The 15289-nt window shown below is 33.0% G+C and overlaps 1 protein-coding gene across 1 annotated transcript in view; it reads left to right on the top strand.

Moving 5' to 3' along the window:
- LOC143232577 (uncharacterized) overlaps window positions 1-15289 on the top strand; it is a 61130-nt gene that overhangs the window by 14467 nt on the left and 31374 nt on the right. Inside the window, exon 2 of the mRNA XM_076468180.1 lies at window positions 225-393. Within this exon, the coding sequence (XP_076324295.1) occupies window positions 226-393 (168 nt within the window). The 5' untranslated portion in view covers window position 225. The remainder of the gene's footprint in view (window positions 1-224; window positions 394-15289) is intronic.

Genomic DNA, 15289 nt, shown 5'->3' on the forward strand with positions numbered 1-15289 from the left:
GACTGATATAACCCAAACTGCAACAGGATTAAGCTGAATGTAAGTTGGTGTGAATTCATTTTTTATGACATTCGAGATAGACTAAGTTTGAAAAACATTGCATTCAACTTTTCACTACCACACTGATAGTTTCGGACACCCTTGGGTTTTGAAGAATATTCGAATGAGTAATTGAAACGAACACCAGTCAGGGCCAAACCGTAAGAATTTCTTCTACTCTACAGAATGGCGCAGCAAGATGATGGAGGGACGTCTTCAAATATTACTTCTTCATCACCTGCATCAATAGAAGATAAAGAAAGATCAACATCTCTGCCGTTTCCAGTGATCCAACAAGCACAGCAGTATCTAGAGCAGAACGTAAGAGCTTGGATGACACCGTGTAATGGTCAGGTATGCTTTTCATAATAAAGGTTTAACCAGATGTCTTTAAAAAATACTATTAACCGTGAAAGTATATATATGCCAGTTATTACAGTAAAGGCCTGAATAGATAAGTTTAAGATCATTAATACATTACCATTTAAATTCATTGGAGTCCAGTAACGATCAGGTGGTTATTACTTTCCGAACAAAGTAATCTCTTATATAGATCAGATCAAAATTAACCTATAATGAATATAACTAATCTAATATACTGTTCTTACTTATAATGTTTAAAAGTATCGATTCATTAATGGGGGTAACCTCGCTGTTAGCCATGTTTTTGGACGTAGTACTAATAATATTTTACAATGTTCAAGAGAATTATGTTAAACTGGAGTCTACGAACTAAGCTAACAATGCAAAATAATCCTCATAATAAAAAATAAAACTACTAAGCATGTATACATATATAAGTGTGTGTGTGAGAAGGATTTATCCTATAATGTTAATTAAACTAATTTTAATGAAAACATAAAACTTACAAAACACAAGTTTGAGTCGGCATTATCACATGATCATTTGAAAAACTTCAGACCAGTATAGACAAAACTGCATATAATCCTTTCTATCAAATTGTATAGTGACCAATTAAAGCTGTGTAACTTTAGAGTAGCTTGACAACTGAAAGAAATTGCAATGATAAACATTACCGGGTAGCATGACGATACAAATAAAGCAGTAAAAAGTAATATTTATGAATATTAAAAAATACTAATAATATAATACACTATTTAAGCTAACCAAGTTGAGTAACACAACTAATCTGATAAAACTATCAACTACAACAGACCACAAATCCAGGAGTAATAAACAAAGATAAATTTGCCTAAATGTCTTAAAGATTATAAGATACGAGGAATGCCGCAATAGTAACAAGACGTAGAGAAACAACAATAATGGTAAATATTACAATTAATTTGTTTGTTTGTTTTTGAATTTCGCACAAAGCTACTCGAGGGCTATCTGTGCTAGCCGTCCCTAATTTAACAGTGTAACACTAGAGGGAAGGCAGCTAGTCATCACCACCCACCGCCAACTCTTGGGCTACTCTTTTACCAACGAATAGTGAGATTGACCGTCACATTATAACGCCCCCACGGGTTACAATTAAACTATAACTAACAGAAATTAATGTACTTATGTTAATAACAAGATGTTTTCGCTTTAGAAAGAGCTGTTCTGCTGCTTTAAACTCTATTTAGATGACTCTGGAATGTATGGAGTAAACTAAGACTATAAACAAAAGCATGCTATGTAAATAAATGTTTGTGATGTAAATGATATGATAAAATGTAATGGTATATGTTCTAGGGTACATCATTTTACTATTCTGTGTTGGTAAAACAAAGATTTCGTAAATTTTCAGAATTAAACAGATATAAATTGAGATGGTATAAATGTCGATACGAAAACGGTTAACAGCCAAGCATCAGTGATAGTGGCGTGAGGTGTCGAGTACAACTAATTACAAATTAAATTCACTGTTGATGCAAAGAAGGAAAATAAAAATCATACTGCAAGAACATAATCATTATCGTTAAGTGTAAGTTTCCATTCTCCAAAACATGAAGAATTTTTAACTCTTGTACAATTAATCCTGAAAGATGTAACACAATAAAAAAGTCGAAAAACTGAAAACCGAAAAAGCATTCTTGTCTACATATATTTCCAATTTGACATGTAAATTGATTGAGGTTTAAAAAAAAAACGGGCCCAGCATGCCCAAGCGTATTAAGACGTTCGACTCGTAATCCGAGGGTCGCGGGTTCGAATCCTGGTCGCACCAAACATGCTCGCTCTTTCAGCCGTGGGGGCGTTATAATGTTACGGTCAATCCCGCTATTTGTTGATAAAAGAGTAGCCTAAGAGTTGGCGGTGGGTGGTGATGACTAGCTGCCTTCCCTCTAGTCTTATACTGCTAAATTAGAGACGGCTAGCGCAGATAACCCTCGAGTAGCTTTGCGTGAAATTCAAAACAAACAAACAAACAGGTTAAAAATATAGTTGCAACCACACCCTTGAAATATTGGAAGAGAAGAACCTCAAATAATTAATTAAAATACAGAAATGATATTTTAGAATACAACTAGTTCGCCAATGACATTGAACAGCTGGTGAAACAAATTAATTGCAATGGTAAATGTATAAGTTTCGAAGTTCTGTTAATAAGGTTAAAGATATATTTGTGAAACCAATATTTATAAATGAAATTAGTTATACATAGAAATATTTAAAGAATACCATAATAGTTTGTCTTGATAGTATTTCAGCAGAAAATACCAAAACAACAATGTATTATACTGTTTTTTGACTATTTGAAGCGAAATATTTCCTAATCCTTTAAAAGAGGGACAAAATTATACCCATGTACAAAAAGGTTAATTAAAAATCATATTAGTAATTACAAGCCGATAGCTATATGGAATGTATTTTTGAAAATAGCAGAGAAAATGATTTATAATAGAACATACGACATACTGGGGAAATATAACCTATTATTTTAAGATCATTGTGGTTTACACAAATAATTATGTGAACAATTATATGAAACATAGAAGACAGCATCATTACTATATCAATGTTTACAAGTTTATCGAAAACATTCGAGGGCATGGCCACGTGGTTAAGACACTGGGCTTTTAATCCGAGGAGCTCAGGTTCGAATCCCCGTCACGTCAGCCGTGGGGGCCTTACAATGTTACGGTTAATCCCACTATTCGTTGGCAAAAGAGTAGCCAAAGAGTTGGCGGTGGGCGGTGATGACTAGCTGCCTTCCCTCTAGTCTTACACTGCGAAACCAGGGACGCATATAACCCTCGTGTAGCTTTGCGCGAATTTAAAAAAAAGCGTTTGATCAGGTTAATCATTATCTGCTATTTCAAAAATCTATCATAAAAGAATTAGAGGTAAAATTACTTGAAAAGTTAATTAAAAACAGAACTGCAGTAGTTAGCATGGGTTATAAATATTCAAACAAATTATTAATAACACGAAGTGTTCTTCAAGGCTCTGTTTTAGAGCTTCTTTAGTTTATATTATTTGTTAATGATATGCCAAACCTATCACAGAATATAATATAGATTTCAGTTGCTGTCTAGGCTTGGCGTGACCTGATGGTTAAGGGGCTCAAATCGAGATCGTATGGTCGTGGGTTCTAATCCACGTCACCGAACATTCTCAACCTTTCAGGCGTTGAAGAGTTATAAGGTGACAGTCGATCCCACTGTTCGTTAGTGAAAATTTGGATCAAGTATCTGTGATGAGTGATGCTGAGTATATTCCTCACCTCAAGCCTATCACTTATAAATTATGGACGACAAGTGCAGATGACCCTCGTGTAAATTTGTGGGAAATTTCAAAACAAACTAAACAAAACATTCCACTAAGCACGGGGAGTTATTATTTGAGGGGTTTAAGAAGTTTACTTGAGACAGAGACAACCTGTGAAACGGCAAGGTTTTAGATCAATAGTGACAAAATAATTGGTGAGAAAAATATGAAAAATCGAATCGTACATTCTTTGAAAAAATACTATGATACAATTGACAATTTAACTTTTGTTTTCGTTTAACGAGAAAAACCTTGAATTACTTACGTTCACAATGTAGCCTTTTAGTACTAACCATCAAATTAATATTTAATAAGTTGGATAACCAACAAAGCTATACGTCTATAATGTTAACAGTGTAGTCTATTGTCTAACTAATTTCAGGGAGCGGGGTTTCCATTTGAGTTCAGGTCATAGTATAAAACATGGAGTTGTATTACTCAGAGAAGCATGCCTTCTCTAATCTGGTCGCTAGACCACCATAAAACAAAGGGAGTAATAGATAATGCTAATAAAATTAATCGTAAACCGACCTGGAAAAGGCCCCAGGGAAATTATATCTAGTTCATCGTTCCTATGTCTTTCTCAAAATCGCGAGTTGTTTTTTTCCTGCTTCCTTTAATGAGTCCCCTTGGTGTCCTAACATCGTTACGTTAGTTTATTAAATGTAGTTATTTTAATCTGTTGTCCGATTTTGTTTTGCTACATTTTCAGGTTTAGGTTTTGTTAAATATAAAATAGACGAGAGTCTACAACATAAGTTTGCTTGTTTGTTGTGACGTAAAGCTATCTGTATTATGCTTATCGCGTGAAACTGAACCTCGTATTTTAGCTTTATGGATCAGTAAACATGTTGCTGGCCCACCGAAGAACCCATAGTGTAGGAACGTTTTCTTTCAAGTGACAAACAAAAAATCAATATTTAACGTGATGATTATTTCATCAGCAATGGGACTATCATAAGATTAGTTGTATGTTTGTATTTGATAAATATACCATTATCTATATGGACGAAATGAACCGTTTTTATATATGCGCCGTAATCAATATGAATCCACTTAATGTTCAGTTTTAGAGAGTTTTTCCTATTTTGTACCAATTTAATTTGCGACCATCTTTAAATAACTTCAATTTTAAGCATGTGTTTTATCATTGTGAGATATGATAAACACTAAAAGGCGTTACCGCTTAAAGATAGCAATGGCTCTTTCGTCCTTTTTCCATATTTTGAAATGTTTAAACCTATTTTGATTAAAATGCGCAACACGCAAAAGGTAACAAGTGAATAATTACGTAAATATTTAGTCGAGTCTATCGCATAATAACACATTCGGATTTAAGCTATTCAATGACATTGAGACACTTTTGTTTGTTATTGAGCACAAAGCTACACGACAGACCATTTTTGTGCTACACACCGTTGTAAGCTCTCAGACGTACCGCTAACCCATGGGAAACGTTTGCAGAATCAGTAATGTTTTCGTCACATTTTTTGCCAAACGTTTTATGAAATTCACCCTGAAATAATGTTATTGAAATAACATTTAATCATATCAAAGAAATAGAGATACATCATATTTCATGTGCACTGTAAGCCTAAAGAATGAAAGCACATAACATGATCACATCCTGATGAACTATGAAGGCACCTTCAACAGTAATATTATACAAAACACCTTATTCCTGATGAACCCCCATCAAAATATAGAAAAACTGATGGAAAGGGTCCATAATATGTTCGTTTTTACATTACAATCCTGTTGTATCATCGATCAAATAACATTGCACAAACTCCAAGCTTTTTATAAAAAGTTCAAATAAAATGTGTTACCTGTTGAATAGTTGACCTTTCTGAGAACACTCGTACAGCAAACTATCTGATTGTGAATGCTTTGACTAGACTGACCAAGTCTAACTTTTCTCTCTCTTCCAAGATTGCAAGAATGAGTACTTGGAGTTTTCTCCTTGTTTAAACTCCGTAGTGGGTTACACAGTATAAATCTGTGTTGAGAAATATATTGCTGAAAATATAGACAAGTACACCATATCTCTCTGGTTTGATGAACAGTTTTGCTCCTTAGTTCCTCTGGGTTTTGACTTGGACATATCATTTGTCAAATATTTATATCTAACCATACTAGTTGTCTTGCACAGTATCGTTAGACATAAAGGAACAGCTATATTTCTATTGTAGTTTCAGATTGCACATATATAAATACAGTATGCATTTCATAGACAAATTACAGTATGGACAAGCAGCGGCCATTTCTCAGATCACTGAAGGTTATTTTCACTGATGATATACTTCATGTTGGTCTATGTCTGAATGAGGTGCAAAATAAAGATAAAATAATAATTATCCATCCTGTATCTGAAGTTATATTGAAAGCATTCGCATCTGAAAACAACTATACAGCATTATTGTTTTATATAGAACATTGAGCGCACTGAATTTCCTTCTCGAACTAGGTGTGAAAACAGAGATATTTTTTTCTATATAAATGTGGTAACCAAAACAAGAACACCATCTTTCAGAGCTTATTGCAAAAGTGCATTTGGTGGGCGAAACTATAAATGAACGCATAAAACAATGGAAACCACTTGATGTCGTATTCACTAACCTGAATATTTCTTTTGTTAGAGCTTGTGAAAGCTGGCAGTAATCCTAGCAACTGCTGTCAGACTGCTCTTATAACAAACGCAGAAGCTGATTCCGTTGTCACCCGACGCCTGGTTACACAACCCAACATATCTGAACAACTTTTAGATTTCGAAGGTTTAGCACGAACCAATCCGATGTGGAAAAAGACTGACGCAGTTGAACTTACCACAGTTGTGTGAAGAATGTAACAAATGACAGTTCGAGATACCAGCTAAAGCAGCCGGTATCGTATTAGAGGATTAATTGTTCTTTGGCTAGTTATTAAGATATATATGTTAGCCATTCCTGTTTTACTTTGCAGTTGAAAAACAACAATCGCAATTGGACAGAATGTGTCAGACCCATATCTTCACATTATTTGACATATCGAATCATATTAACATTCATAATTGTCAAGAAGGGATATTCCTTATACTTGACGACATTGCCAAACAAATTAATGTGATTCGGATCAATATGGGCTTATAGTCCTACAACAAGTCGTTCCCCAAACATGCAAATTAAAGTGCAGAGTTGTATAACAGGTTAAAATCCCCGAACACCAAAGTTAGCGTAAAAAGCTGTCGCATGCCCCATGTAACAGAACACTGTGTAATAAATAAGGATCTTCGTTTGAAAAACTGACACAAATCGTGTGTACACAAGCTGCTATAGCGACATATCCAATCAACTTTCTCATATCTCAAGGATGAAATGGTGTTCATGTTGTTATATACGAAAGACTAGTGGTTAAGAACTTGGATTTCTGTGCCATTAGACTTTTGAAATGAGCGCAGATAATCCTCGTCTGTGTACAACTAGTGGATTATTGAAAACCTTATGGAACAGTGGTAAGGTACGACGGAGAGTTTTGTAATGAAAACTGCGCTTCAGAGCTGTCGTCAAGATGCACGATCGTCAGATAGAGTATGATTGACCGTGACGACATGGCGAGGCTCCAAAATTGTTTTAGCATAAGATACCCAACCTCTGTATTTTGTTATCAATCTACATTTTTCATCAAACAACATCTTAAATATACTTGAGATATTTATTTTATCTTACTCTTTTATTTACCAAAAAAAAAATAATTTGTCTTTTCACTATACATGGGCCGTCGTAACCTATGGCTAGTGTGCACAAAACCAAGAATTCATAAAGCGATCTATTATAGGAGTCTATACGCATCATGTTCGCTTTCATCAGGTAATAAAAAATAAAACGCTTACACACTGATAAAAATTGTTATCCATTTAAAATACTTCATGAAACTTTTGTAAAAAATACCAGCAATTTATACCAGTGATGAACATGGTGTAGAATAATTAAATGGATCATAAGGATATTTAACTATAAACTTGGAAAGATATGACTGATAAAAAACACCTAAAATGACGTTAAAGATGTCCGATTCCTCCAATTAACTTTCGTATCTCAGATGGAAAACTTTTATGTAGCATTTAATGTCTACAGAGCGATAATAGAAAGGGGTGCCTTAGGGTGACTTACCATCCACAGCAGGTTGTGTCTCTGATTCTATCCTCACAGTTTCAATTACAAAATTAATAAACTCGAAAAAGTATACTATAATTGTAACTCTTATACACCTCTGTAATCTGTATCACGTATTACGAAACCACAATCACTTATAGAATATAAATATTGCAATAACACCATGAAATTACACAACCATCCTTCTGTAATTCAATAACAAACACTGTAAGTATCAGCACTCACTTATTAAACCAATGAAAAATGATGTGAGCATGATTTCAATATAGAAAATTATCGATAAATTACCCTACCTGAATTGCTTTAGAATGTGTAATAAATCCACTTACCAATTATGCCATTTATTGAAACTTAAGTCCATATAACTGAAACCGGTTAGCCGGTTACTCGAGCTTAATTGTCCAGAATCGATTACTTGTACGAGTTTACGGGTACTTAATTTTCAGCTATATTTACATCTAAAATGCATTTATGGCAACATATAATCGAATCCCTGTCACACCAAACATGCTCGCTCTTTCAGCCATAGGTGTGTTATAATTTGACGGTCAATCCCATTATTCGTTGGTAAAAGAGTAGCCCAAGAGTCGGCTGTGGATGGTGATAACTAGCTGCCTTTCCTCTAGTCTTATACTGCTAAATTAAGGACAGCCAGCGCAGATAGTCATCGCGTAGCTTTGCACGAAGTTAAAAGAAAACAAAAACAAAAAAAACAACGTATAAAAGTGGTCTTGAATTAGTAGTGCTCTCTAGATCAGTAATGTGAAATAGTTATTTGAAGAATCTTTTAAACTGACGAACAAAAATATTCAACGAAAAGCGCTAAAAACGTATTTGATTATAATAATATTGACTTGAAAAACATATAGATTATAGGTACTTTGAAACATGTAAAACTATTAAGCTTTAGTCTTTTTGTCAATAAGAAAACAATATTTAATAAAGAAAAATAGTTATTACAACGGAATAGATTATTTTTTTAAATTGTGACAGCATTACCATTTTGAAATAACAACATCACTACTAGGATAAGGAAGACCATAAAAATCTTAAAATTAAATTAGTGTCTTATTAAACAGGGAATTTTAGGTATTACCATTAGCAAAATAATGACATTAAGAAAGCCAATTATTCGCGTTTTGTTTATTATTGGGAGTATTTTATTATTGATAATCTAACTATTCGTGAAAAACTGATTAATTTCTCCATTCACAAACTGAATGGCCAGGTAAGTTAAGGCGTTCGACTCGTAATCTGACGGTCGCGGGTTCGAATCCCCGTTGCACCAATCATGCTCGCCCTTTCAGCAGTAGGGGCGTCATAATGTGATTGTCAATCCTACTATTCGTTGGTAAAAGAGTAGCCCAAGATTTGGCGGTGGGTGGTGATGGCTAGCTGCCATACTTTAGTCTTACACTGCTAAATTAGGGACGGCTAGCACAGATAGCCCTTGAGTAGCTTTGCACGAAATTCAAAACAAACAGACCAAACAAACTGAATATTTCGTTTCATATGAATAAATAAATTGCTGAACATCAAACAAACTATATTAGTGCTCCATTTGATAAAGGTATTAGTAAATTTTGCTTTATTTGTGAAAAAAACTATGCTCTAATATAGTGCCGTCGAAACACGTATAATATTTTTAGGACTGTATCATATTTTAAAAAAGCCAATTTTATTATGAGACAGTTCAATGTTGTGTGTTTGTTACAATCTTTTATTCGTGTACATGACTTCTCTGATATATTTGAGGACTATTTTATTAATGATTGGAAACCTATCCATTTAGATCCTCGCACTGACACACGTTCTTCTCTGAATTTAACCCAAAGTTACTAGCTCCTTGAAAGCGAAAACACATGGAACGTAACAACCAATACCTTTGGTTTTAACAGTTTTCTCATTATCACTCGGGTCAATAAATGTTTCAACTTGGTCCTGAAATAGTCATCTAATTCTGCTTTCAGCCAGTCTGCCTTTCATAAGAGGAAACATACATTCCACTGTTTACACAATCTACAAAACGTAGGCTCCATTGCCTTTTAAAATACAAAAATTTTGGAGTTCCATATTACAGTTTCAGTCCATGTCACAACATCTAGTCATACTGTATATGATGACTGTGAATCTTAACAATAGCCAACCCTCCTTTCCTGCTGCTTTTCACATTATATCTAATATAGGAAGACGACGGTTTCCTAGTGGCAATCTCAATACTCCTGCTGCCCAGATGTTCAAAAGCATTATGTCCTGCTACTTGACATTATGTCTTTGTATGGAATAACATGAATGACTTTGTCATTCTCTAACTGTTTAAGGTACGCGTTAGTTGAACGTATGTATCGTGGAAGCAACTGATGTATATGTGGATTTTATCACGTTTCCAGGCGATACTTTTTGCAATAAACTCATTTATTCTGTGATTTGAGTTTTTTTATTTAAAAAAAATTAAATTTCATAACAAAATTTGCATGTTTTATATAAAATATTAACTTAAATATATTTCTTTAAAAAAGTATTTACTTGTTTTCAGGCTTTTATGTACTGAAAACCAGTCTATGTTGCTACGAAACCTGTAAAATAATGAAGGATTTGGCAAATTAAAAAAAAATTAGACAAAAGGAGAAAGAACTCAAATTTCCTGATACAACTCGAGAACCTTCATCGACTATAATCTCTTGGTTGTTATTTTGGTGATGATAATAATAATCTCAGCTTGACCACAATGTGTGTTCTTTCTTGAGAGGAGTTAACAGGTTCTCTTTCGAGCCATACTCTTAACTTTGCAGCCAACGCTATTGATCCTGATTATCTTAGAACGTGATTTGTATTAGAGCCCTTTTATGTTAAACGCTCTACTGCTTGAGTTATTAAATTTTCGTTAAGAATGTAAAAAAAAACAAAAAACCTTCTTCAAAATGTTGTATACTTTCACTTTACATATATCGATAATTCTGGTATATGAATATTCGTCATTAGATAGGACTTTAAATTAATCCCTTAGGTATAATATATTTCTCCATAGCAGCACTGATTTACAGAATAATCGAAAATTACGTCACTCGTGTGCCACAACCCACACCAGTGGTGTTATTTCACTACGTTAACAAACTCAAAAATTGTACAAATAAAAATATTACCTACAGAAATTCTTTAAAATTACGTAAACGGTGAATTAAATTGTTTTCCTTTTCTTATTTCTTACAGACTTATTTAGTTTCCAGCTTAGCTGTATAATTACTGGCTAAAGTTTTTTAATTAGTAATTGTTTAATTGTCAAGTAATGTAGATATATGTTAAGCCTGACACATCACGCTTCTTAAATGTCCTATACCATTGCCGTATGCTTCTCACACTTCTTGATTAATGCTGAGTCCATTACGACTTTTAATAAATGTTGTACGCCTCACGCTTTCTGTTTAATATTGTACATGTCACACTTCTTAATGAAATTTATACACGTCATGCTCATTCATGAATGTTTAATGGGTTACATTCTTTACAAATATTCTATATTTCTCTCGCTTCTTGATGAATACACATCTCACGGTTCTTAATGAATGTTATACTCTTCACGCTTCTTAAATAATGCTGTATGCCTCAAAATATTCATGAAACTTGTAATCACTATGCTTTTTTAAAACTTCTGTGTACCTCACACTTTTTAATTAATATTTTATACCTCAAGTTTCTTAATAAGTGTTGTATAATCTCTCGCTTCTTTATGAATGGTGTGTATTCCAGGTTTATTAATTGATATTATATATTTATAAAGTACATCATTCTGTGAGAACCTGTGTGAAAGTTTTAATTATTTGACGCTGGGTGGTTTTCAAAGTCAAAACGTTATATTTAGCTAATAAAAAACAACTTTTTGCTATACCACTAATTAATAATCATAGAAATATTTATTATTTGAGAAGCTAATGTAATCAATTTTGAAAAAGCGTTTCGGACATTTTCATAACATATTATTAATTTTTTGTATTTCAAAATTTGTAATACAGGACTCGAGAAAAGAGTCTCATATTAAGTAGGTCAAAAGTCTTCTTCAGGTTATTATTTTATTACTCTTCAGTAAAAATACAGCAGTAAAAATACCTATATATTACATTATCACCTCATATCAACGTCAAAGCATAAAGAGAAATAGTAAGTTCTGTATGTATTTATAGTATGAATACACCAAAAATGAAGTCAATGGTGTTGTTGTTGTTTTTTATTTGTGTATCATATTAAGTTTCATCCAGTGAATCAAAAAGTAAATAGAAGGTGGCTTCCTGGCGATCTAAGCAAGAAGTATACTATACTTGAAATACTGGTTTGAGATAGAAACTTGTAAGGTGTATTGAAAGACGGTCGAGAACAAATTCTGTAAAATCATTAAGTTGCTCATGTCACAACTAGTTATATAAAATTTATACTACAAATACTAAGAACGTAGGCCTAACTCATCTTCTGCTCATGTTCTTATCGAGCTTTCGTGCAAATCTGTCGCTTTAATTGTTTACTAAGCTGCTCTGTACCAAGAGATAACAACATCATTAACCATTTGCTTGTAAGTAGTCCTCAAACCTCAGATATACAGTTTACTATATTACCGTCATTTAGTATTTTACAACAGGCTTTCAAAGGTTTTAATTAACTTACTTTATAACAGCTCCAACTACTCTTAAGGTACATATTATCTTTACCAAATCGATAAAGTCTGTAGTCTGTTCCATAAAGGGCTTGTGACTTCTAAATAGAATAATAATTGTAAATTAACCACAATGTTTCTAACTATGCAGGTGAGTGAAGAGGCTATAAAGTATGTTCATACTTCTTTTATGTTAAATTTTTGTTCGTAAAGCCGCTATTGTAAACAAAACTGTTAATTCTCAGTCGCGTAGGTGAATTATTTAATTATTCGCTTCAACAGAAGATCCATGTACACTGTATATCCCTCAACTTGATGTATATCTCGTCAGGATAGCAACAATAAAAATAAGCATGACCACAATAAAACAAAAAAGTAATCAGTTTACAACGTGTATCTTTTATTGGTGTATATCTGGTTAAGGTCAAGGGTCACTGTCTCCCATAAATAAACAATAAGTCAATGTACACTGTATATCATGGATTTCTGTGTATCTCTGATTAAATTCAAGAGGCACAGCCATCACACGAGAAGGAAGAAATACATGTACAGTGTGTATCGTTCACGTTTGTGTATATCTGGTTAAAGTTAAGAGTCATTGTTATAGCACAAGAAGAAAAAATCAGTGTATTGTGTATATCATTCAATTTGGAGTACATCTTATAAAGATCAAATATGAACACTACATAAAAAAGCTTGCGGTGAATATTACTTCTAAATTACTTCTAAAGCCACAAATAAAATAATGGGGATATTATGTATATCGTTTCAAAAACAAGTTTAAAAGTATCGTAAAATAGCTCAATGGATTTAATTTTGAGAACACTTTTTTTTCGAAGTATCTGATTGGATATTCCTCTCTCAGTGTTGTTCAGTAAAAATGATAACAAAAAGAAATTATTCTATTTAATATACATCTACCGTTAAAAATAACATTTAATAAACTGTAAGGTTTTTTACTTAAGAAAAGATGTACTGCTACTTACGCAACGAAATTAAATCCATAATAACGTCTGTATCCCTACTCAAGGGACATAAGAGAATGACATTTTTTACCACAGAGTTTAGACATTATCTATCACATTCACAGAGGAATGACGCCTAGTTTTTTGTTAGATTTTTAGTTTTTGTTTTAATTTCATACGTAGAATATTTAATAAATGCTGTAAAAGATCGGAAAACATGTTGGACGGATTTAGACGTTTGGAATTTTAAGTGACAGTTCACGATAAAAAGTATATACACTTCAAATTCTATTTTCATGCACAAACTACTTAAAACATGCATAGTTTATAGTAAATAACCATTCTTCCTATTAATGTTTACTTCTTTATATTTCAGTTATTTGAAATCAATCGACTGATAAGAGATGTTTGAGCATCTCTATTCAATTTAATAGTTTCTATAAAGTTTACAAGCTATTTGAAGCTGGACTAATTGATAGAAGGTGACTTTAACTTCACGATCTCCTCTAGCATGATGTTTCTGTTGATAAAATATTAGCTTAACTTCCCGCTCTTCTCTAACATGGAGTTTCCATTGATAGAAGATGCATCTAGCTTCCCGGTCTTCTCTGGCATGATGTATTCCTTGATAGAAGGCTATCTTAACTTCTCGGTCTTCTCTAGCATGTTGCGTCCATTTAATTTTTAGCTGATATCTATTTGATAAATTTCGATTCTTCTATAATTTGTGTACAATATATTGGTTTAAAATACTGTTTGTTACTTATTTCATGTGATTTGTTAACTAAAAATATCACATACTGCTTCTTTGATGTTTGAAAAATAAAATAAAAACATGTCAGCTCAACTAATATTTGATAGAATGAGATTATTAACCCTTGTTGCTGTCATTACTATTAGGTTTCTACGTGAAGCTTCAGTCGTCTGGCTCAACATTAATATTGTAAAGAGGGGAGGCTTAAAATGCTAAAAATAGGTTTCATTGTCCACTGTGGGTGCAGTGGACATATAACCCATTGTATAGCTTTGTGCTAAAATACAAACAAAATAAAAACTTAGCCCGTACATTATATATACATATATATATTCTAAAGTTATTATATTGACAGCAAGATTCTGTAGATACATTTGTAAAAGTGTAACTTACTATAGCTTGAAGTATCTTTGCAGTAGAATTATTTTCTCTCATTCAAGTGACGTAGAAAAGAAACACTGTTGCCATAAACTGAAACCACTGTGTTTACAGTACTGATGCTAGAAGGAACACTGTTGATGTAACAAATAAATGCGTATCCTCAATTTTATATACTGCATATAAATTAGATGATTTAAAACACTCTGTGGTATAATATACGGATGGTAATAATATTTTTTCAGAAGCTAATACTATTTTCTCATGTATTTATTCTGTCTTCCACACTATAGAATTATTTTTTCTTTATTTTCGGAGTTTTTCCTGTTTTTGCTCGGTAAAAACTATCATTTTTCACAAGATGTAAGATACATTTTATATAAATATTTAATTTTTTTTAAAACATTGAGTTTTATCCAATATACTGACAGAGATTGAACCAAAGCTTCCAGATTGCGAGTCGAAAGTCGTAACCACATGGCTATACCAGGCGCCTGATGGGCCGTGGTATTTCCCGAAAGGTCTCGTCAGCACTGGCTATGACAGAAGGGATGTTGTTCACATATTTTAACATATTCTACTTTACTTCCTCTCATTAGTTCTTACAATTAACCTAAAACAAATCGAGCGCCCCCAACTACCA

This window comes from Tachypleus tridentatus, chromosome 1 (genome assembly GCF_004210375.1).
Source record: "Tachypleus tridentatus isolate NWPU-2018 chromosome 1, ASM421037v1, whole genome shotgun sequence".
Taxonomy (NCBI): Eukaryota; Metazoa; Arthropoda; class Merostomata; order Xiphosura; family Limulidae; genus Tachypleus; species Tachypleus tridentatus.